Source organism: Oncorhynchus mykiss, chromosome 5, assembly GCF_057628025.1.
Source record: "Oncorhynchus mykiss isolate SJ-2025 chromosome 5, ASM5762802v1, whole genome shotgun sequence".
Taxonomy (NCBI): Eukaryota; Metazoa; Chordata; class Actinopteri; order Salmoniformes; family Salmonidae; genus Oncorhynchus; species Oncorhynchus mykiss.
This window is the reverse complement of record NC_143026.1, coordinates 89,810,232-89,832,121: the sequence shown is the minus strand read 5'-3', so window position 1 is coordinate 89,832,121 and position 21,890 is coordinate 89,810,232. Positions and strand designations below refer to the sequence as shown.

At 47.6% G+C, this 21,890-nt stretch overlaps 1 protein-coding gene across 47 annotated transcripts in view; it reads right to left on the bottom strand.

The window, feature by feature from the left end:
* LOC110524815 (discs large homolog 1-like protein) overlaps nt 1-21,890 on the bottom strand; it is a 299,597-nt gene that overhangs the window by 118,816 nt on the left and 158,891 nt on the right. For 4 of the 47 annotated variants that reach the window (XM_090236276.1, XM_090236273.1, XM_090236275.1 and 1 more), the window contains exon 1: nt 6,561-7,910. The exons of the other annotated variants lie outside the window; for them this stretch is intronic. In XM_090236276.1, coding sequence (XP_090092402.1) covers nt 6,561-7,514 — 954 coding nt within the window. In that variant the 5' untranslated portion in view covers nt 7,515-7,910. Of the gene's footprint in view, nt 1-6,560; nt 7,911-21,890 lie in introns of those variants that run through there. 47 annotated transcript variants of the gene reach the window in all.

The window sequence follows — 21,890 nt, the reverse complement described above, 5'->3', positions numbered from 1 at the left end:
TGAGCACACTGCACAAAATGGCTGAGATCAGTGATCGTGAGGACAGGAAGCCAGCCATCATCCTGGACTACAACCACAACAAAGGAGATGTGGACAACCTGGACAAGGTGATTGGAACTTACAGCTGCAGGAGGATGACTGCCCACTGGCCCCTGGTCTTCTTCGATAACATCATTGATGTGTCCTCATACAATGCCTTCGTGATATGGAACAAGATCAACCCTACCTTAATGCCTGATAAGCAGAACAAGAGGAGGGTGTTCCTAGAGCAGCTGGGAAAGGCACTTGTAACCCCACACATTCAAAGAAGGGAGCGCCTCCCCCACACAGCAGCCTCTGCAGCGCTTGTGAAAGCTGTTCAGGGGGCTGAATCTTGTCCGGATCCACCTGAGGCTGCAGCAGGGGCAGGCAAGAGGAGGAGATGCCAATTCTGCCCCCCCAAAGGACTGTAAAACAAATACTATGTCAACCTTGTGGGTGGGGGCAAATGGTAAAAAAAAATGGGAGAAGACGAGTATTTTGAAGTTGAATTCCTCATTGTACAGTATATAACAATATATCACTATGTTGCCAAAAAAGGTCAAGACTTATTATTTCCTTTCAATAAAATGCATTCAAAACTACTTTCTGCACATTTCCGCTGCCTTCTTAGGCTATACAAGTGCTATCTCTTGCTAATAAAATGTATGTTTAGACCAATGCAGTAGCTTTAGCAATAATAATAATAATAATAATAATAATAATAATAATAATAATAAACCTCTACTTTAGTAAAGAAAACAATTATGACAGGTGTGTTGTAATAAAAACGAATGGTGTTCAATTATTAAATAGCCGTTCTGCATTGTGAAGAGGGAAAAACCCAGATATTCACAAAGTTTGTGATGAATGACAGGTTGTTTCTACATGCAAAATAGATTTTGGGTTTAAAATTCAATTAAGCTGCTATATTTTCGTGGTTTAGTGAAGGCGGGTCATTTTAGACCCTCAGGACAAGGGGAGTATACAGAATGTTATAAGACTACACAAGGGTTAAGTTGGGCAGAAGCACCTTTGAGGATTCCTTATTTTCCTGGTGTGTGCATGCGTGCCTTCACGAGGAGCTAGTCCAGCATTGGGTCAACCCTCCCCACCCTCAGCAGAGCAAGCCAGGCTGAAGGACACTGTGTCAGCGCTCCCAGACAAAAGCCCACTGAGCCCACCCCCCGACACACTCCTCACGGCCTTGCCTCACACCCCAAAGTAAGTATGCAGACCTCTTAACTTTTTTCCACCGTTTATTACGTTACAGCCTTATTCTAAAATAGATTAAATTGTTTTTTACCCTCATCAATCTACACACAAGACCCCATAATGACGAAGCAAAAACAGGTTTTTAGGTTTAAGTATTCAGACCCTTTACTCAGTACTTTGTTGAAGCAGCTTTTGGCAGCGGTTACAGCCTTGAGTCTTCTGTGTTTATGAGGCTACAAGCTTGGCACACCTGTATTTGGGGAGTTTCTCCCCATTCTTCTCTGCATATCCTGTCAGGTTGGATGGGGTGCTTAGCTGCACAGCTATTTTCAGTTCTCTCCAAAAGATCGGGTTCAGGTCCGGTCTCTGGCTGGGCCACTCTAGAACATTCAGAGACTTGTCCTGAAGTCTTGGCTGTATGCTTAGGGTCATTGTCCTGTTGGAAGGTGAACCTTCGTCCCAGTCTGAGGTCCTGAGCGCTCTGGAGCAGGTTTTCATCAAGGATCTTTCTGTACTTTGCTCAGTTCATCTTTCTCTCGAGTCCCTGCGACTGAAAAACATTGTCACAGCATGATGCTGCCACCACCATGCTTATTGTAGGGATTGTGCCAGGTTTCCTCCAGATGGGACGCTTGGCATTCATGCCAAAGAGTTCAATCTTGGATTCATCAGACGAGGGAATCTTGTTTCTCATGGTCTGAGAGTACTTTTGATAAACTCCAAGAAGGGTGGCATGTGCCTTTTACTGAAGAGTGGCTTTCGTCTGCCCACACAAGCCTAAAGGCTTGATTTGTGGAGTGCTGCAGAGATGGTTGTCCTTCTGGAAGGCACTGTCAACTGCGGAATTTATATAGACAGGTGTGTGCCTTTCCAAATCATGTCCAATAAATTGAGTGTACCACAGGTGGACTCCAATCAAGTTGTAGAAACATCAAGGATGATCAATGGAAACAGGATTCATCTGTTCAATTTCAAGTCTCATAGCAAAGGGTCTGAATACTTACGTAAATAGGATATCTATTTTTGTATTTTATACATTTGCCAAAAAATCGAAAAACCTGTTTTCGCTTTGTCATTATGGGGTATTGTGATGTCATTATGGGGTATTATGTGTGGACTTCTGAGGATTTTAATTATTGAAATACATTTTAGAACAAGGCTGTAACGTAACAAAACACAGAAAAAGTCAAGGGGTCTGAATACTTTCCAAATGCACTGTATATCTAAACTAGAGGTTAGTGGGCAGGGTCGCCTCATGCCCCAGAGGTTAGTGGGCAGGGTCGCCTCATGCCCCAGAGGTTAGTGGGCAGGGTCGCCTCATGCCCCAGAGGTTAGTGGGCAGGGTCGCCTCATGCCCCAGAGGTTAGTGGGCAGGGTCGCCTCATGCCCCAGAGGTTAGTGGGCAGGGTCGCCTCATGCCCCAGAGGTTAGTGGGCAGGGTCGCCTCATGCCCCAGAGGTTAGTGGGCAGGGTCGCCTCATCCCCCAGAGGTTAGTGGGCAGGGTCGCCTCATGCCCCAGAGGTTAGTGGGCAGGGTCGCCTCATGCCCCAGAGGTTAGTGGGCAGGGTCTCCTCATGCCCCAGAGGTTAGTGGGCAGGGTCTCCTCATGCCCCAGAGGTTAGTGGGCAGGGTCGCCTCATCCCCCAGAGGTTAGTGGGCAGGGTCGCCTCATGCCCCAGAGGTTAGTGGGCAGGGTCGCCTCATGCCCCAGAGGTTAGTGGGCAGGGTCGCCTCATGCCCCAGAGGTTAGTGGGCAGGGTCGCCTCATCCCCCAGAGGTTAGTGGGCAGGGTCGCCTCATGCCCCAGAGGTTAGTGGGCAGGGTCTCCTCATGCCCCAGAGGTTAGTGGGCAGGGTCGCCTCATCCCCCAGAGGTTAGTGGGCAGGGTCGCCTCATGCCCCAGAGGTTAGTGGGCAGGGTCGCCTCATGCCCCAGAGGTTAGTGGGCAGGGTCTGTGGGTCTCTCTGGCATTTTGCACCGTTTACATTAGCTACAAAAGACTCTCTACACCAATGCACATCTACACAGTCTAGCTGGAGGATCTGTGCTAGCCTCAATAAAAACGGCTCAGCAACAATAGGTGAACTGACTAGGAAAATCACATTTGGGCATTTTAAACAAAACCCCAAAACCAAGAAAACATGGAGGCCACATTCCTGCATACGGTAGCCATTAGCCAAGCCCACTTACAGCTCAATATTCCCTGTTAGTTTGGCGTATATACTGTCTGCTCCCTAGACTGTAAACTAGTGTAACAGACACACAGAGGGAGATCCATAAACTAGTCCCGAGGTCGCTCCATAACACACTAGTTATGGATCTGTACTGTCACAAAACAGCCTGGCAGCCATGACAGAGCTAAAATTAGCTTGGATCATTATCTTCGATCAGGAGGCCCAGTCCAGAGTTATGGCCTGCAGCTCACACTGTCTCAACATCCCAAACAAGTTGGACTGAACTTGAAAGTTGAGTGCCTTGGATGAGAACACAAACTTAGCTGATGGTCAACTATTATCTGTTATCAACTTCAAGACCTGGTTTACATGCTAGAAGGCCTTAAGTAATACTATAACTGGGGTAGCCAGAGGTTCAGTAATATTATAACAGGGGTAGACAGGTTCAGTAATACTATAACTGGGGTAGCCAGAGGTTCAGTAATATTATAACTGGGGTAGACAGGTTCAGTAATACTATAACTGGGGTAGCCAGAGGTTCAGTAATATTATAACAGGGGTTGCCAGAGGTTCAGTAATACTATAACTGGGGTAGACAGAGGTTCAGTAATACTATAACTGGGGTAGCCAGAGGTTCAGTAATACTATAACTGGGGTAGACAGATGTTCAGTAATACTATAACTGGGGTAGACAGATGTTTAGTAATATTATAACTGGGGTAGACAGAGGTTCAGTAAAATTATAACTGGGGTAGACAGCGGTTCAGTAATACTATAAATGGGGTAGACAGAGGTTCAGTAATACTATAACTGAGGTAGACAGAGGTTCAGTAATACTATAACTGGAGTAGACAGATGTTCAGTAATACTATAAATGGGGTAGACAGAGGTTCAGTAATACTATAACTGGGGTAGACAGAGGTTCAGTAATATTATAACTGGGGTAGACAGAGGTTCAGTAAAATTATAACTGGGGTAGACAGAGGTTCAGTAATACTATAAATGGGGTAGACAGAGGTTCAGTAATACTATAACTGAGGTAGACAGAGGTTCAGTAAAATTATAACTGGGGTAGACAGAGGTTCAGTAATACTATAAATGGGGTAGACAGATGTTCAGTAATACTATAACTGGTGTAGACAGAGGTTCAGTAATATTATAACTGGGGTAGACAGAGGTTCAGTAATACTATAACCGGGGTAGACAGAGGTTCAGTAAAATTATAACCGGGGTAGACAGAGGTTCAGTAATACTATAACTGGGGTAGACAGAGGTTCAGTAATACTATAACTGGGGTAGACAGAGGTTCAGTAATATTATAACTGGGGTAGACAGATGTTCAGTAAAATTATAACTGGGGTAGACAGAGGTTCAGTAATACTATAAATGGGGTAGACAGAGGTTCAGTAATACTATAACTGGGGTAGACAGAGGTTCAGTAATACTATAAATGGGGTAGACAGAGGTTCAGTAATACTATAACTGGGGTAGACAGAGGTTCAGTAATACTATAACGGGGGTAGACAGGTTCAGTAATATTATAACTGGGGTAGACAGGTTCAGTAATACTATAACTGGGGTAGCCAGAGGTTCAGTAATATTATAACAGGGGTTGCCAGAGGTTCAGTAATACTATAACTGGGGTAGACAGAGGTTCAGTAATACTATAACTGGGGTAGCCAGAGGTTCAGTAATACTATAACTGGGGTAGACAGATGTTCAGTAATACTATAACTGGGGTAGAAAAAGGTTCAGTAATACTATAACTGAGGTAGACAGATGTTTAGTAATATTATAACTGGGGTAGACAGAGGTTCAGTAAAATTATAACTGGGGTAGACAGCGGTTCAGTAATACTATAAATGGGGTAGACAGAGGTTCAGTAATACTATAACTGAGGTAGACAGAGGTTCAGTAAAATTATAACTGGGGTAGACAGAGGTTCAGTAATACTATAAATGGGGTAGACAGATGTTCAGTAATACTATAACTGGTGTAGACAGAGGTTCAGTAATATTATAACTGGGGTAGACAGAGGTTCAGTAATACTATAACCGGGGTAGACAGAGGTTCAGTAAAATTATAACCGGGGTAGACAGAGGTTCAGTAATACTATAACTGGGGTAGACAGAGGTTCAGTAATATTATAACTGGGGTAGACAGAGGTTCAGTAAAATTATAACTGGGGTAGACAGAGGTTCAGTAATACTATAAATGGGGTAGACAGAGGTTCAGTAATACTATAACTGGGGTAGACAGAGGTTCAGTAATACTATAACGGGGGTAGACAGGTTCAGTAATATTATAACTGGGGTAGACAGAGGTTCAATAATATTATAACCGGGGTAGACAGGTTCAGTAATATTATAACTGGGGTAGACAGGTTCAGTAATATTATAACTGGGGTAGACAGGTTCAGTAATATTATAACTGGGGTAGACAGGTTCAGTAATATTATAACTGGGGTAGACAGGTTCAGTAATATTATAACTGGGGTAGACAGGTTCAGTAATATTATAACCGGGGTAGACAGAGGTTCAGTAATACTATAACCGGGGTAGACAGAGGTTCAGTAATACTATAACTGGGGTAGACAGAGCTTGCCACTGATACTGACACAGGGTCAGATACCACCCACCCTAGATCTGTAATTAAAGGAAACTTCTATCTTGAGCTATAAAGCCACACATCATTGCTTCTCGTCAGCAGTCATGCATCACTCTCATAGTACGGTTTATTAGAGGAAGCATGATGTTAATTTAATATTCCAGACCTCCATGTGAATCCTATTGGCTCACTCTGACCATTACGACAACATTAACTACAACAACAACAAAACACACTCACAACATTCCTCTTCCTGTTTCTCTCCAGAAGCTCTAACCCAGGCAGGCCTTGCCAGGCCAGCACCATGTAAACTCCAACCAACTGAGCCTCCACAAGGACTCAGCCCACAAACCCTTGCAGATATCCAGGCTTAGGTTCTCCCCTCATCTTGGTGGTTCTATTCCCCTGTAACTCTGTAGTAGTTTCATGTTGACCTCTTCTCACAAATACCTACAACGGTTTTCAATACGATCTCTATGTTGGTCCATCCCAAAGACGCCTACAAGGGTTTCTCCCAGGTCGGTCCCCTATACACTCACACATACCTGGGGTGGATTGTCCAGTGACATTGAGGCCCACGGAGAGTTGTCGGAACACCAGCCACTCTGCCTGTGTGTGGCCCGGACCTTGGCCTTACTCTTGGTAGGACTCTTCTTCATGCTGTCCCTCAGGTTGGTGAACTTCACCCGGCTCTTAGACATGGAGGCGGGCAGCGTGCAGGAGCTGTAGTTCCTCTGGGGGCTCTGTAGGGGGAGCTGTGGTGAGAGCAGTGGGTGGCGGTTCAACAGAGGGGTCTGCTGCATCTGGGGAGGGGGATGATGGTGGTAGAGGTGATGTTGCTGCTGCTGTAGCTGTTGGTAGTGTTGTAGTGCCTGCTGCTGGAGCTGCTGTTGGTGTTGGAGCTGCATCTGTTGGTGTTGGAGCTGTGTCTGTGGTTGTTGGAGCTGCGTCTGTGGTTGTTGGAGCTGCGTCTGTGGTTGTTGGAGCTGCTGTTGGTGTTGGATCTGCATCTGTTGGTGTTCGAGCTGCGTCTGTGGTTGTTGGAGCTGCATCTGTGGTTGTTGGAGCTGCTGTTGGTGTTGGATCTGCATCTGTGGTTGTTGGAGCTGCATCTGTGGTTGTTGGAGCTGCTGTTGGTGTTGGATCTGCATTTGTTGGTGTTGGAGCTGCGTCTGTGGTTGTTGGAGCTGCATCTGTGTTTGTTGGAGCTGCTGTTGGTGTTGGATCTGCGTCTGTGGTTGTTGGAGTTGCTGTTGGTGTTGGAGCTGCATCTGTGGTTGTTGGAGCTGCTGTTGCAGGAGGTGTTGCTGCTGTCTGTGGATCAGAGGCAGCTGGATCTGGGTCTGCTGGAACCTCTGTTGGGTCTGCTGGAACCGATGCTGATTCTGGGTCTGGTTCCCCAGGATCTTACCCTGCCTGGAGTCCACCACCCCAAGGCTGGGACTGCAGCCCCCGGGGCCCCCGCAGCAGTACTCATGGTTGTGGTAGTAGGTCGTCATGGCTGGGGCTTAGCCGTAGGTCCAAGAAAAGATGCAGGGTTGATTTTGATATGAAGATGAGATAGAAAGCCTGGTATTCCTCTTCGGTCTCCTGTAGCAGGCTAACTAGTGGTAAGAGAGATCACACCACAGAAAAATCCAGTCTTATCCTCTGTCTGTAGTCTTACCCTCTCACTACCCTCTCTCTCACTCTTGTGCTTCCCTCTCTCAGACCGCTCAGACTGGCTCTGCCTCTCCCCCCCCCCCCTCTTGTTCCCTCCCCCTTGCTCACTCTCTCGCCAATTAATGAGCTCCAGTGGGCACTGCACATGACAGCACACAGGCATGAATAATCAATGCGGAGCCGGGACTGTGATATGGGGATCAGGGCTCGTCTGTGGACGCTGGCTGGGCCTCCCTGCTTCCTATAGCGCTAGGAGGAATGTGATAGTTGCCTGTCAAACTCAAATCTACAGGCTTTGGTTACTATTTCACGACAGCATTAGTGAACGCTTCTAAATTGCGGGAAGATTAACATTGCGTGTGTGTGTGTGCAGTGTTGGGAAAAATAGTTGACCAAGCTACCAATTACTTCACATTGGAAGAAGTTAAGCTACATTTAAGACAAATATAGTTTACTTAAACTAAAGTAACTTTGAAATGTAATAGAATATAAAATTGTAAGAACAGATCACTCTGGAGTCAGATGTTTACATAATGTGTAATTTAGCCTATTAAAACACAAAAACAGTTTCAAGTGAGAATTAGGCAGGTCTGCTGACAAAAAACTAAATGAAATTCTTGCCTACTTCACCCATATTTCCTTGTCGTTGATTTTTTTGCAAAAAGAGCGATGTGTAGTCCCAGTAGTTAGCTACACCGTTGCATGGCAACAAATACATGAACTACTGAAAACACCACCAAGACTTGAATTTAGTTCTACTACCACCAAGCTACTGCAAAATGTAGTTAAATTGTGTGTGCGTGCGTAGGCGTGTACGTAAACAAGAAGAGCCTACAGTAGGGCCTTAGATTCCCAGTGTGCCTGGCCTCCTGATGCCCATACAGAGAGAGGTGTATAATTCAGGACACAACAGCTCTCCAGAGGTGACCCGTCCTGACCAGCTGTCAGTCTACTCTGGCTGTCGCCATAGAGACAACACGCCACAGCAGAGCTCAGACGTGTTATCGTGGATGTGGTACCGTCGCCATAGAGACAACACGCCACAGCAGAGCTCAGACGTGTTATCGTGGATGTGGTACCGTCGCCATAGAGACAACACGCCACAGCAGTGCTCAGACGTGTTATCGTGGATGTGGTACCGTCGCCATAGAGACAACACGCCACAGCAGAGCTCAGACGTGTTATCGTGGATGTGGTACCGTCGCCATAGAGACAACACGCCACAGCAGAGCTCAGACGTGTTATCGTGGATGTGGTACCGTCGCCATAGAGACAACACGCCACAGCAGAGCTCAGACGTGTTATCGTGGATGTGGTACCGTCGCCAGAGGGACAACACCAGAGAGACAACACTGAGCAGAGCTCAGACGTGTTATTGTCGCTATAGAGACAACACGCCACAGCAGAGCTCAGATGTGTTATCGTGGATGTGGTACCATCGCCATAGAGACAACACGCCACAGCAGAACTCAGACGTGTTATCGTGGATGTGGTACCGTCGCCATAGAGACAACACGCCACAGCAGAGCTCAGATGTGTTATCGTGGATGTGGTACCGTCGCCATAGAGACAACACGCCACAGCAGAGCTCAGATGTGTTATCGTGGATGTGGTACCGTCGCCATAGAGACAACACGCCACAGCAGAGCTCAGATGTGTTATCGTGGATGTGGTACCGTCGCCAGAGAGACAACACCAGAGAGACAACACTGAGCAGAGCTCAGACGTGTTATTGTCGCTATAGAGACAACACGCCACAGCAGAGCTCAGATGTGTTATCGTGGATGTGGTACCGTCGCCATAGAGACAACACGCCACAGCAGAGCTCAGATGTGTTATTGTGGATGGGATTGCATTGGGTTAGATATCTCTACAGAGTACATCATTATACACATTGGGTTACATATCTCTACAGAGTACATCATTATACACATTGGGTTACATATCTCTACAGAGTACACCATTATACACATGGCATGGTACCTCGGTACAATTCCTCAGAGTGAGTTTGATATTTCTAAAAGTCACCAGCATCAAAGGAACAAACAATCACTTGGGTCATATGACCAAAGCAAAAGCCATAAGCATGTCATGTCATGTTTATTAAAATGATATATGTACTGCATCCTTCTAGCAGCCATGAGATAAAACTGTATAGGGCTCCAAGGCAGGTGGCATTAATGTGTCATGGCTAGCCCTCACCAGAGAAATGTTCACCGTTCACTTCTTCCATTGTAACACACAGGGAGACACACAGAGAGACAGGCTAGTATATGAGAGCCTTTATAAAGAGCTACCACCACCGCTGAGGGCACTGAGAAAGAAAGAAACATCAAGGGAAAGAGGAAGACTGTAAGAGAGAGAGAGAGAGAGAGAGGAGAGAGACAGCAAGAGAGACAGACAGAGAGAGAGGAGAGAGACAGCAAGAGAGACAGAGACAGAGAGAGAGAGAGGCAGCGAGAGAGACAAAGAGAGAGAGAGAAAGAGAGAGAAAGAGAGAAAGAGAGAGAGAGAGAGAGAGAGAGAGAGAGAGGAGAGAGACAGCAAGAGAGACAGAGAGCGAGAGAGGCAGCGAGAGAGAGACAGCAAGAGAGACAGAGACAGAGAGAGAGGAGAGAGACAGCAAGAGAGACAGAGACAGAGAGAGAGAGAGGCAGCGAGAGAGACAAAGAGAGAGAGAGAAAGAGAGAGAAAGAGAGAAAGAGAGAGAGAGAGAGAGAGAGGAGAGAGACAGCAAGAGAGACAGAGAGCGAGAGAGGCAGCGAGAGAGAGACAAAGAGAGAGAGAGAGAGAGAGAGAGAGAGAGAGAGAGAGAGAGAGGGAGAGAGGCACTACATTGCTGCCTGCCATACGATGAGGGACAGTGTCTGACAGACCAACCAACCTGCACATGTCCTTTATGCTAAACTGTTATTGTTCAAAGTATGGTTATTGTTGTTACTGTCGTCCCGTTGACAATATTGATTATTATTATTTTAATTATGTTAATACTGTAAATCTCCAAAGTGTTTGGCAATTTGTACATTGCTACGTCATGCCAATAAAGCAAATTGAATTGAGAGAGATAACTGAGAAAGAAATAAGAGGTAAGTGAGAGAGATGAGAGAGAGATAAGTGAGAGAGATGAGAGAGAGATAAGTGAGAGAGATGAGAGAGAGATAAGTGAGAGAGATGAGAGAGAGATAAGTGAGAGAGATGAGAGAAGTGAGAGATTGAGAGAGAGATGAGAGATAAGTGAGAGAGATGAGAGAGAGATAAGTGAGAGAGATGAGAGAGAGATAAGTGAGAGAGATGAGAGAGAGATAAGTGAGAGAGATGAGAGAGAGATAAGTGAGAGAGATGAGAGAGAGATAAGTGAGAGAGATGAGAGAGAGATAAGTGAGAGAGATGAGAGAGAGATAAGTGAGAGAGATGAGAGAGAGATAAGTGAGAGAGATGAGAGAAGTGAGAGATTGAGAGAGAGATGAGAGATAAGTGAAAGAGATGAGATAGAGATAAGTGAGAGAGATGAGAGAGAGATAAGTGAGAGAGATGAGAGAGAGATAAGTGAGAGAGATGAGAGAGAGATAAGTGAGAGAGATGAGAGAGAGATACGTGAGAGAGATGAGAGAGAGATAAGTGAGAGAGATGAGAGAGAGATAAGTGAGAGAGATGAGAGAGAGATAAGTGAGAGAGATGAGAGAGAGATAAGTGAGAGAGATGAGAGAGAGATAAGTGAGAGAGATGAGAGAGAGATAAGTGAGAGAGATGAGAGAGAGATAAGTGAGAGAGATGAGAGATAAGTGAGAGAGATGAGAGAGAGATAAGTGAGAGAGATGAGAGATAAGTGAGAGAGATGAGAGAGATGAGAGAAGTGAGAGATTGAGAGAGAGATGAGAGAAGGGAGAGAGAGATGAGAAGTGAGAGATTGAGAGAGAGATAAGAGAAGGGAGAGAGAGAGAGAAGAGAGAAGTGAGAGAGAGAAAAGATAAGGGAGAGAGAGATGAGGAGAGAGAGATAAGAGGAGAGAGAGAAGTGAGAGAGATGAGATTGAGAGAGAGATGAGATAAGGGAGAGGGAGATGAGAGGAGAGAGAGATGAGAGAGAGATAAGGGAGAGAGAGAAGAGATCAGTGAGAGAGATGAGAGATTGAAAGAGAGATGAGATAAGGGAGAGGGAGATGAGAGAGAAACAGAGACCAGGCAAAGGGGAGGACTGAAAATCAGGGTGAGATCGAGAGAGATCCAGCGAGAAAGAGCGCAAAATAGAGAGAGAAATAGAGAGATATCGAGAGAGAAATAGAGAGAGAAATAGAGAGAGGGGGAAGAGCAAGATAGATGTCTCCACTGTAGGGCTTCTAGGTCTGTTAATACCAACCCCAGAGGCTATGTTATTCAGCCAGTCAGAGTGGCTACCAAGAATAGGTGAGCATCTCACCGCTAAAAACACCACTCTCACCAAGGACAGCCCCACAACACCAGTAATTAAACAGAAAGGGAGAGGGGAGAAAGAGATGTACACAGTGCGTCGTACTATACAGAAGCCCTTCAAATACAGTGACTGAATAGAACCTCTACTGTGTAATTACTAGCCGTGACAAGCCAGGGAGACACACACTCAACCACTTACTACAGGAACGGGTGATAACAAATAATGGACTGCATTTTCACCTCAGGTCTCAAAGCACCCTGTACAGTATGGAGAAAACCACCCCCCCCTGTACAGTATGGAGATAACCACCCCCCTGTACAGTATGGAGATAACCACCCCCCTGTACAGTATGGAGATAACCACCCCCCCTGTACAGTATGGAGATAACCACCCCCCCTGTACAGTATGGAGATAACCACCACCACCGTACAGTATGGAGATAACAACCACCACCCCCTGTACAGTATGGAGATAACAACCACCACCCCCTGTACAGTATGGAGATAAACCCCCCCCCCCCCCTGTACAGTATGGAGATAAACCCCCCCCCTGTACAGTATGGAGATAACAACCACCACCCCCTGTACAGTATGGAGATAACAACCACCACCCCCTGTACAGTATGGAGATAACAACCACCACCCCCCTGTACAGTATGGAGATAACCACCACCCCCCCCCGTACAGTATGGAGATAATCACCCCCCCCCTGTACAGTATGGAGATAACAACCACCCCCCCCGTACAGTATGGAGATAACAACCACCCCCCCCCGTACAGTATGGAGATAACAACCACCCCCCCCCGTACAGTATGGAGATAACAACAACCACCCCCCCCGTACAGTATGGAGATAACAACCACCACCCCCTGTACAGTATGGAGATAATCACCCCCCCCCTGTACAGTATGGAGATAACAACCACCCCCCCCCGTACAGTATGGAGATAACAACCACCCCCCCCCGTACAGTATGGAGATAACAACCACCCCCCCCCGTACAGTATGGAGATAACAACAACCACCCCCCCCGTACAGTATGGAGATAACAACCACCACCCCCTGTACAGTATGGAGATAATCACCGCCCCCCCCGTACAGTATGGAGATAACAACCACCCCCCCGTACAGTATGGAGATAACAACCACCCCCCCTGTACAGTATGGAGATAACCACCCCCCCCCGTACAGTATGGAGATAACAACCACCCCCCCCCGTACAGTATGGAGATAACAACCACCACCCCCTGTACAGTATGGAGATACCAACCACCACCCCCTGTACAGTATGGAGATAACAACCACAACCCCCTGTACAGTATGGAGATAACAACCACCCCCCCCCCGTACAGTATGGAGATAACAACCACCCCCCCCGTACAGTATGGAGATAACAACCACCCCCCCCGTACAGTATGGAGATAACAAACACCCCCCCGTACAGTATGGAGATAACAACCACCACCCCCTGTACAGTATGGAGATAATCACCGCCCCCCCCGTACAGTATGGAGATAACAACCACCCCCCCCGTACAGTATGGAGATAACCACCCCCCCGTACAGTATGGAGATAACAACCACCCCCCCCCCGTACAGTATGGAGATAACAACCACCACCCCCTGTACAGTATGGAGATAACAACCACCACCCCCTGTACAGTATGGAGATAACAACCACCACCCCCTGTACAGTATGGAGATAACAACCACCCCCCCCGTACAGTATGGAGATAACAACCACCCCCCCCGTACAGTATGGAGATAACCACCCCACCCGTACAGTATGGAGATAACAACCACCCCCCCCCGTACAGTATGGAGATAACAACCACCACCCCCTGTACAGTATGGAGATAATCACCGCCCCCCCCCGTACAGTATGGAGATAACAACCACCACCCCCTGTACAGTATGGAGATAACAACCACCACCCCCTGTACAGTATGGAGATAACAACCACCACCCCCTGTACAGTATGGAGATAACAACCACCACCCCCTGTACAGTATGGAGATAACCACCCCCCCCCGTACAGTATGGAGATAACCACCCCCCCCTGTACAGTATGGAGATAACCACCCCCCCCCCGTACAGTATGGAGATAACCACCCCCCCTGTACAGTATGGAGATAACAACCACCACCCCCTGTACAGTATGGAGATAACCACCCCCCCCTGTACAGTATGGAGATAACAACCACCACCCCCTGTACAGTATGGAGATAACCACCACCCCCTGTGCAGTATGGAGATAACAACCTCCACCCCCCCTACAGTATGGAGATAACAACCACCACCCCCTGTACAGTATGGAGATAACAACCACCACCCCCTGTACAGTATGGAGATAACCACCACCCCCTGTGCAGTATGGAGATAACAACCTCCACCCCCCTACAGTATGGAGATAACAACCACCACCCCCTGTACAGTATGGAGATAACAACCACAACCCCCTGTACAGTATGGAGATAACCACCACCCCCCCCCCCCCGTACAGTATGGAGATAATCACCGCCCCCCCCCCTACAGTATGGTCTTCAGCACTTCATACAACGTCCTGTATCGGAGGCTGGGCTTTAATGGTTTCAAACTGTGCCCCATCTCTTAGGCCTTTCAGGTTGTCTTGTGACCTACACAATAAACCAACCCAGCATTACTGGCCACCGTGCAGCATTAAGCTGTGGCCATAAAGTATCTGCTGAGACTCTCCTTTGGGATACACTGCAGTAAAGGCCCTTCCATTAGCTGTGACTGGAGAAAACATCGCAGTGGTAATACCAAGACTGAACACCAGGGGGCTCTACAGGCCCACGGGGACTGGCACTCACACTGACCTATAAGGATGAAGCTTCTCATAGACACTGATGTAAGATGTGTGTTTCCCTGCCTAATGGTTAGGCTTAGGATTCAGAGAGAGTAAGCTGATCCAAGATCCTACAGGCAACTTCTACCCAGAGCTGCCAATAATCATCAGGGCGTCTCAAAGTAGGAGTGCTGATCTAGGATCTGTCCATATAAATCTGATTCTTTATGATCTAAAAGGCTAAACTGATCCTAGATCATCTCTCCTACTCTGAGATGCTTTGTGTAATACGGGGGGCCAGGTCTCCTTACAAGGCCTCAGACAGAGAGCCTGAGGGTACTAGGGATGTAGACAGACTGATAGGTACAGACAAGGTCTTAAATCGGGCGCAAGCTCATTCCTAACTGTCTGTGGTGTATATGGAAATCACTGAGATTACTACAAACACACACTTTGCAGGACTTGCTGTGATGCACTGTTTATCCACGGAATGGGAGACAGGAAATCGTCTCAAATGTTTATCAAGATTATATTACATTTCATTAGCACCTGCGTCAAGGTGATCAACAAGGGCTGGGCCATTTCTGCTACCCGAGGATTTATTTAACTTTTATTTATTAACTAGGCAAGTCAGTTAAGAACAAATTCTTATTTACGATGACTGCCTACCCCGGCCAAACCCGGACGACTTTATGGAACTCCCGGCAGGTTGTGATACAGCCTGGAATCGAACCAGGGTCTGTTGTGACGCCTCTAGCACTGAGATGCAGTGCCTTAGACAGCTGCGCCACTTGGGAGTCCTAATCAGTTTCCTCAGTTCCAAAAATATTGAATCTTAAGATTTGATTCCTCTAAGAATCAGCTCCTAACACTCAGAAATGGGAGTCGACGTGCAAGGAGTCGAGGAATCAATTATCTTGTAGTTGACTCTCCACCATCATTAACCGTTGTATAAATGGCAGAGAAAGGCAAGCGACAGCAGCAAAGTCCCGTATGGCAATACTTTGAGAAGTCAACTGAGAAGGTGATGAAATGCTAACTTTATGGGGTGGAATTGAGGACCAGTAATGGTAGCAATGCTTCACCATCTGAAAGGGATGAGAACCAGTAATGGTAGCAATGCCTCACCATCTGAAAGGGATGAGAACCAGTAATGGTAGCAATGCTTCACCATCTGAAAGGGATGAGGAGCAGTAATGGTAGCAATGCTTCACCATCTGAAAGGGATGAGGACCAGTAATGGTAGCAATGCTTCACCATCTGAAAGGGATGAGGACCAGTAATGGTAGCAATGCTTCACCATCTGAAAGGGATGAGGACCAGTAATGGTAGCAATGCTTCACCATCTGAAAGGGATGAGAACCAGTAATGGTAGCAATGCTTCACCATCTGAAAGGGATGAGGACCAGTAATGGTAGCAATGCTTCACCATCTGAAAGGGATGAGAACCAGTAATGGTAGCAATGATTCACCATCTGAAGGGGATGAGAACCATTAATGGTAGCAATGCTTCACCATCTTAAAGGGATGGGGACCAGTAATGGTAGCAATGCTTCACCATCTTAAAGGGATGAGGACCAGTAATGGTAGCAATGCTTCACCATCTGAAAGGGATGAGGACCAGTAATGGTAGCAATGCTTCACCATCTTAAAGGGACACAAACGGTTGCTGGCAGCAGCACATCTGCATTGTAAATTCACATGGAATTTTATGAATTTTTCTTATTTGTTTTAATGGAAAACTGATTTTTTTTTAAGTCTGTTTAAATGTAATTTAAAAAAATGTATTTATCACATCCCTGACCCAGGCCTGTCGAGACAAGGACACACCCCTAACCCAGGCCTGTCGAGACAAGGACACACCCCTAACCCAGGCCTGTCGAGACAAGGACACACCCCTAACCCAGGCCTGTCGAGACAAGGACACACCCCTAACCCAGGCCTGTCGAGACAAGGACACACCCCTAACCCAGGCCTGTCGAGACAAGGACACACCCCTAACCCAGGCCTGTCGAGACAAGGACACACCCCTAACCCAGGCCTGTCGAGACAAGGACACACCCCTAACCCAGGCCTGTCGAGACAAGGACACATTGCTAACCCAGGCCTGTCGAGACAAGGACACACCCCTAACCCAGGCCTGTCAAGACAAGGACACACCCCTAACCCAGGCCTGTCAAGACAAGGACACACCCCTAACCCAGGCCTGTCGAGACAAGGACACATTGCTAACCCAGGCCTGTCGAGACAAGGACACACCCCTAACCCAGGCCTGTCAAGACAAGGACACACCCCTAACCCAGGCCTGTCAAGACAAGGACACACCCCTAACCCAGGCCTGTCAAGACAAGGACACACCCCTAACCCAGGCCTGTCGAGACAAGGACACACCCCTAACCCAGGCCTGTCGAGACAAGGACACACCCCTAACCCAGGCCTGTCAAGACAAGGACACACCCCTAACCCAGGCCTGTCGAGACAAGGACACACCCCTAACCCAGGCCTGTCGAGACAAGGACACACCCCTAACCCAGGCCTGTCGAGACAAGGACACACCCCTAACCCAGGCCTGTCGAGACAAGGACACATTGCTAACCCAGGCCTGTCGAGACAAGGACACACCCCTAACCCAGGCCTGTCAAGACAAGGACACACCCCTAACCCAGGCCTGTCAAGACAAGGACACACCCCTAACCCAGGCCTGTCAAGACAAGGACACAGCCCTAACCCAGGCCTGTCAAGACAGGGATACACCCCTAACCCAGGCCTGTCGAGACAAGGACACACCCCTAACCCAGGCCTGTAAAGACAAGGACACATTGCTAACCCAGGCCTGTCGAGACAAGGACACACCCCTAACCCAGGCCTGTCGAGACAAGGACACACCCCTAACCCAGGCCTGTCGAGACAAGGACACACCCCTAACCCAGGCATGTGAAGACAAGGACACATTGCTAACCCAGGCCTGTCAAGACAAGGACACATTGCTAACCCAGGCCTGTCAAGACGAGGACACACCCCTAACCCAGGCCTGTCAAGACAAGGACACACCCCTAACCCAGGCCTGTCGAGACAAGGACACACCCCTAACCCAGGCCTGTCGAGACAAGGACACACCCCTAACCCAGGCCTGTCGAGACAAGGACACACCCCTAACCCAGGCCTGTCGAGACAAGGACACACCCCTAACCCAGGCCTGTCAAGACAAGGACACAGCCCTAACCCAGGCCTGTCAAGACAAGGACACAGCCCTAACCCAGGCCTGTCAAGACAAGGACACAGCCCTAACCCAGGCCTGTCAAGACAAGGACACACCCCTAACACAGGGCTGTCGAGACAAGGACACACCCCTAACCCAGGCCTGTCAAGACAAGGACACATTGCTAACCCAGGCCTGTCAAGACAAGGACACACCCCTAACCCAGGCCTGTCAAGACAAGGACACACCCCTAACCCAGGCCTGTCAAGACAAGGACACACCCCTAACCCAGGCCTGTCAAGACAAGGACACACCCCTAACCCAGGCCTGTCAAGACAAGGACACACCCCTAACCCAGGCCTGTCAAGACAAGGACACACCCCTAACCCAGGCCTGTCAAGACAAGGACACACCCCTAACCCAGGCCTGTCGAGACAAGGGCAAAGGACTCTCTTTTGGGTATGAGAGGAAGACATCTTACCAAGCAACTTGGTATTGAGAATTGAAGGAGATGGTTCCGGATAGAGAGAGCATGTGTACGTATGTGATGCGTGTGGGAGATTTGATCTGCGTGGCAGAGTGAGTCTCCGTCCCACACACTGAACGTGATGCAGTGATACAACACTAATTCACCCTTTTCCATCTGCAATGACCTTCCCTTTATTGTCGATCACATTTCTCTTCACTATTGTGAGGAGAGCTCACAAGGAGACATTTAATTGTATCGTTAACACCCCCGCTGTTTCCTGTGAATATCACAAATAAAACACTCATTTGATTTGAGCCAAAACTGCAACAAGTTTTTTTAGTAAAGCCATTCCATCCACCTGAAGAGGGTTAGAATTAGCATCGCTAACGGCTACACAGCTTGGTAGACATACGGGCAGTGAGCACACAGACAGCCTCTGTTGCAAGGAATATGAATCTCTGATGGATTCTCATTGATATCTTCTGATAAACTCATCTCTGATATCTTCTGATAAACTCATCTCTGATATCTTCTGATAAACTCATCTCTGATATCTTCTGATAAACTCATCTCTGATTAATGTCTAATCAACTAATCAATAGCTGTTCTAATAAGTTCAATACATTTAGTTGATTTCCAAACGTGAGACACATTTGATAAAATAACAAATTCTAATAACAGACCGTTTTTCACATTATAGCATCGGAAAAGTACAGAAGTTTCAGTACATCGTGCAACACGAGTCTGAACTTGCGTTTGAGTGTGTGACGTGTCTAAGCGTGTGTGTGTGACGTGTCTAAGCATGTGTGTGTGACGTGTCTAAGCGTGTGTGTGTGACGTGTCTAAGCGTGTGTGTGTGACGTGTCTAAGCGTGTGTGTGTGACGTGTCTAAGCGTGTGTGTGTGACGTGTCTAAGCGTGTGTGTGTGACGTGTCTAAGCATGTGTGTGTGACGTGTCTAAGCATGTGTGTGTGTGTGTGTGTGTGTGTGTGTGTGTGTGATACAGGGCAGATGGCTGACAGAGAGTAGAGAGAACAGAACAGGGCTATTATTCGGTTGAGGTGAGCTGCCTGCTGAACACCTGAATACCTGCTGCTGGTTACAGCAACACTGCCTAGCCATCCAAAATGCACCACTGTGTGTGTGTGTGTGTGTGTGCACCAGCATAACCCACAGCAAGCGGAGTCAAAATAAATAAACAAATAATACGACACGTGACGCCAAGAAACACGCCTCGCTTCATTTGACGATCACCATGGAAACGCAACCATGGCAACGGACAAAGCCGGCGCATTGGAGGAGAGCAGCAGAGAGACCTTCTGGTCTTGACGACGGCTACGATGCGAGGTTATTTGTGGTCTCTGGCGCTACACTCCTCTGATACAACAGGCCAGGCACATTAAGGATTACACAGAGAAATATATATGTGTGAGTGAGTGAGAGACATGCAGTAAGTAGATGGTTAGAGAGAGTGAGACAGAGATGGTGAGAGAGAGTGAGAGAGAGAGAGAGATGGTGAGAGAGTGAGAGAGATGGTGAGAGAGATGGTGAGAGAGTGAGACAGATGGTGAGAGAGAGTGAGTGAGACAGAGATGGTGAGAGAGAGTGAGACAGATGGTGAGAGAGTGAGACAGATGGTGAGAGAGACAGAGATGGTGAGAGTGAGACAGAGATGGTGAGAGAGAGACAGAGATGGTGAGAGAGACAGAGATGGTGAGAGAGATGGTGAGAGAGTGAGACAGATGGTGAGAGAGAGTGAGTGAGACAGAGATGGTGAGAGAGAGTGAGACAGATGGTGAGAGAGACAGAGATAGTGAGACAGAGATGGTGAGAGAGTGAGACAGATGGTGAGAGAGAGTGAGACAGATGGTGAGAGAAAGAGAGATGGTGAGAGAGTGAGACAGATGTGAGAGAAAGAGAGAGAGAGAGAGAGTGTGTGAATGAGAGCTGTTGTAACCAGAGCAGGTGAGGAGAGTAGCTCCTGTCACCTGAACTTAATGGATGGGGGGGGGGGGGGGGGGCTGAAAGGAGCTCACAAAGACCAAGGCTTTACTCATTTAAAACTACAAATGACTTGTAAATTAGCTGCCATCATTCACAGAGACTCTGTCAACGCTGGCACTGCCAGTGGAGCGATATGGTGACGAACAGCAGAGTGGACGCACGCCAACACGCACGGGCGCACACGGAGTACAGACAGAAGGTCATTTATTCCTTCAGGTAGGCTACACACTAGACTCGTGGCCTAATGAAGGGACAGGGGAACAAAGGAGATTCCTTCTGGGACAGAGAGAAAGAGGAGAAAGACACACAACCAGGAAGAGAAGACTCTCTCTTTCCACCAGGTTCATAGTCCAGGATCCTTACGTCCCAGAAATCAACAACACCTACAGTGAATTAGGATAGAATTCAGACCCCTGGACTTTTTCAAAAATTTAGGTTACAGGCTTATTCGAAAATTCATTAAATAGTTGTTGTTTTTTCATCAATCTACACACAATATCCCATAATGACAAAGCAAAACCTGTTTTGGGGAAATTTTTGCTCATTTATTAAAAATAATAAACTGAAATATCACATTTATACCATGTTGCTGCACAGCTATTTTCAGGTCTCTCCAGAGATGTTCGATCAGGTTCAAGTCCGGGCTCTGGCTGGGCCACTCAAGGACATTAAGAGACTTGTCCCGAACCCAATTCTGCGTTGTCTTGGCTGTGCGCTTAGGTTCGTTGTCCTATTGGAAAGTGAACCACTCTGGAGCAGGTTTTCATCAAGGATCTCTCTGTACTTTGCTCCGTTCATCTTTGCCTTAATCCTGACTAGTCTCCCAGTCCCTACCGCTGAAAATCATCCCCACAGCATGATGCTGCCACCACCATGCATCACCGTAGGGATGGTATTGGCCAGGTGATGAGCGGTGTCGGGTTTCCTCCAGACGTGACGCTTGGTATTCAGGCCAGGGTGTTCAATCTTGATTTCGTCAGACCAGATAATCTTGTTTCTCATAGTCAGAGTCTTTAGGTGCCTTTTGGCAAACTCCAAGTGGGCTGTCATGTGGCTTTTACTGAGGAATGGCTTCTGTCTGGCCACTCTACCATAAAGGCCTGATTGGTAGAGTCCTGCAGAGATGGTTGTCCTTCTGAAAGGTTCTCCCATCTCCACAGAGGAACTCTGGAGCTCTGTCAGAGTGACCATCGGGTTCTTGGTCACCTCTCTGACCAAGGCCCTTCTCCCCTGAATGCCCAGTTTGGCCAGCTCTAGGAACAGTCTTGGTGGTTCCAAACTTATTCCATTTAAGAATAATGGAGGCCACGGTGTTCTTAGGGAA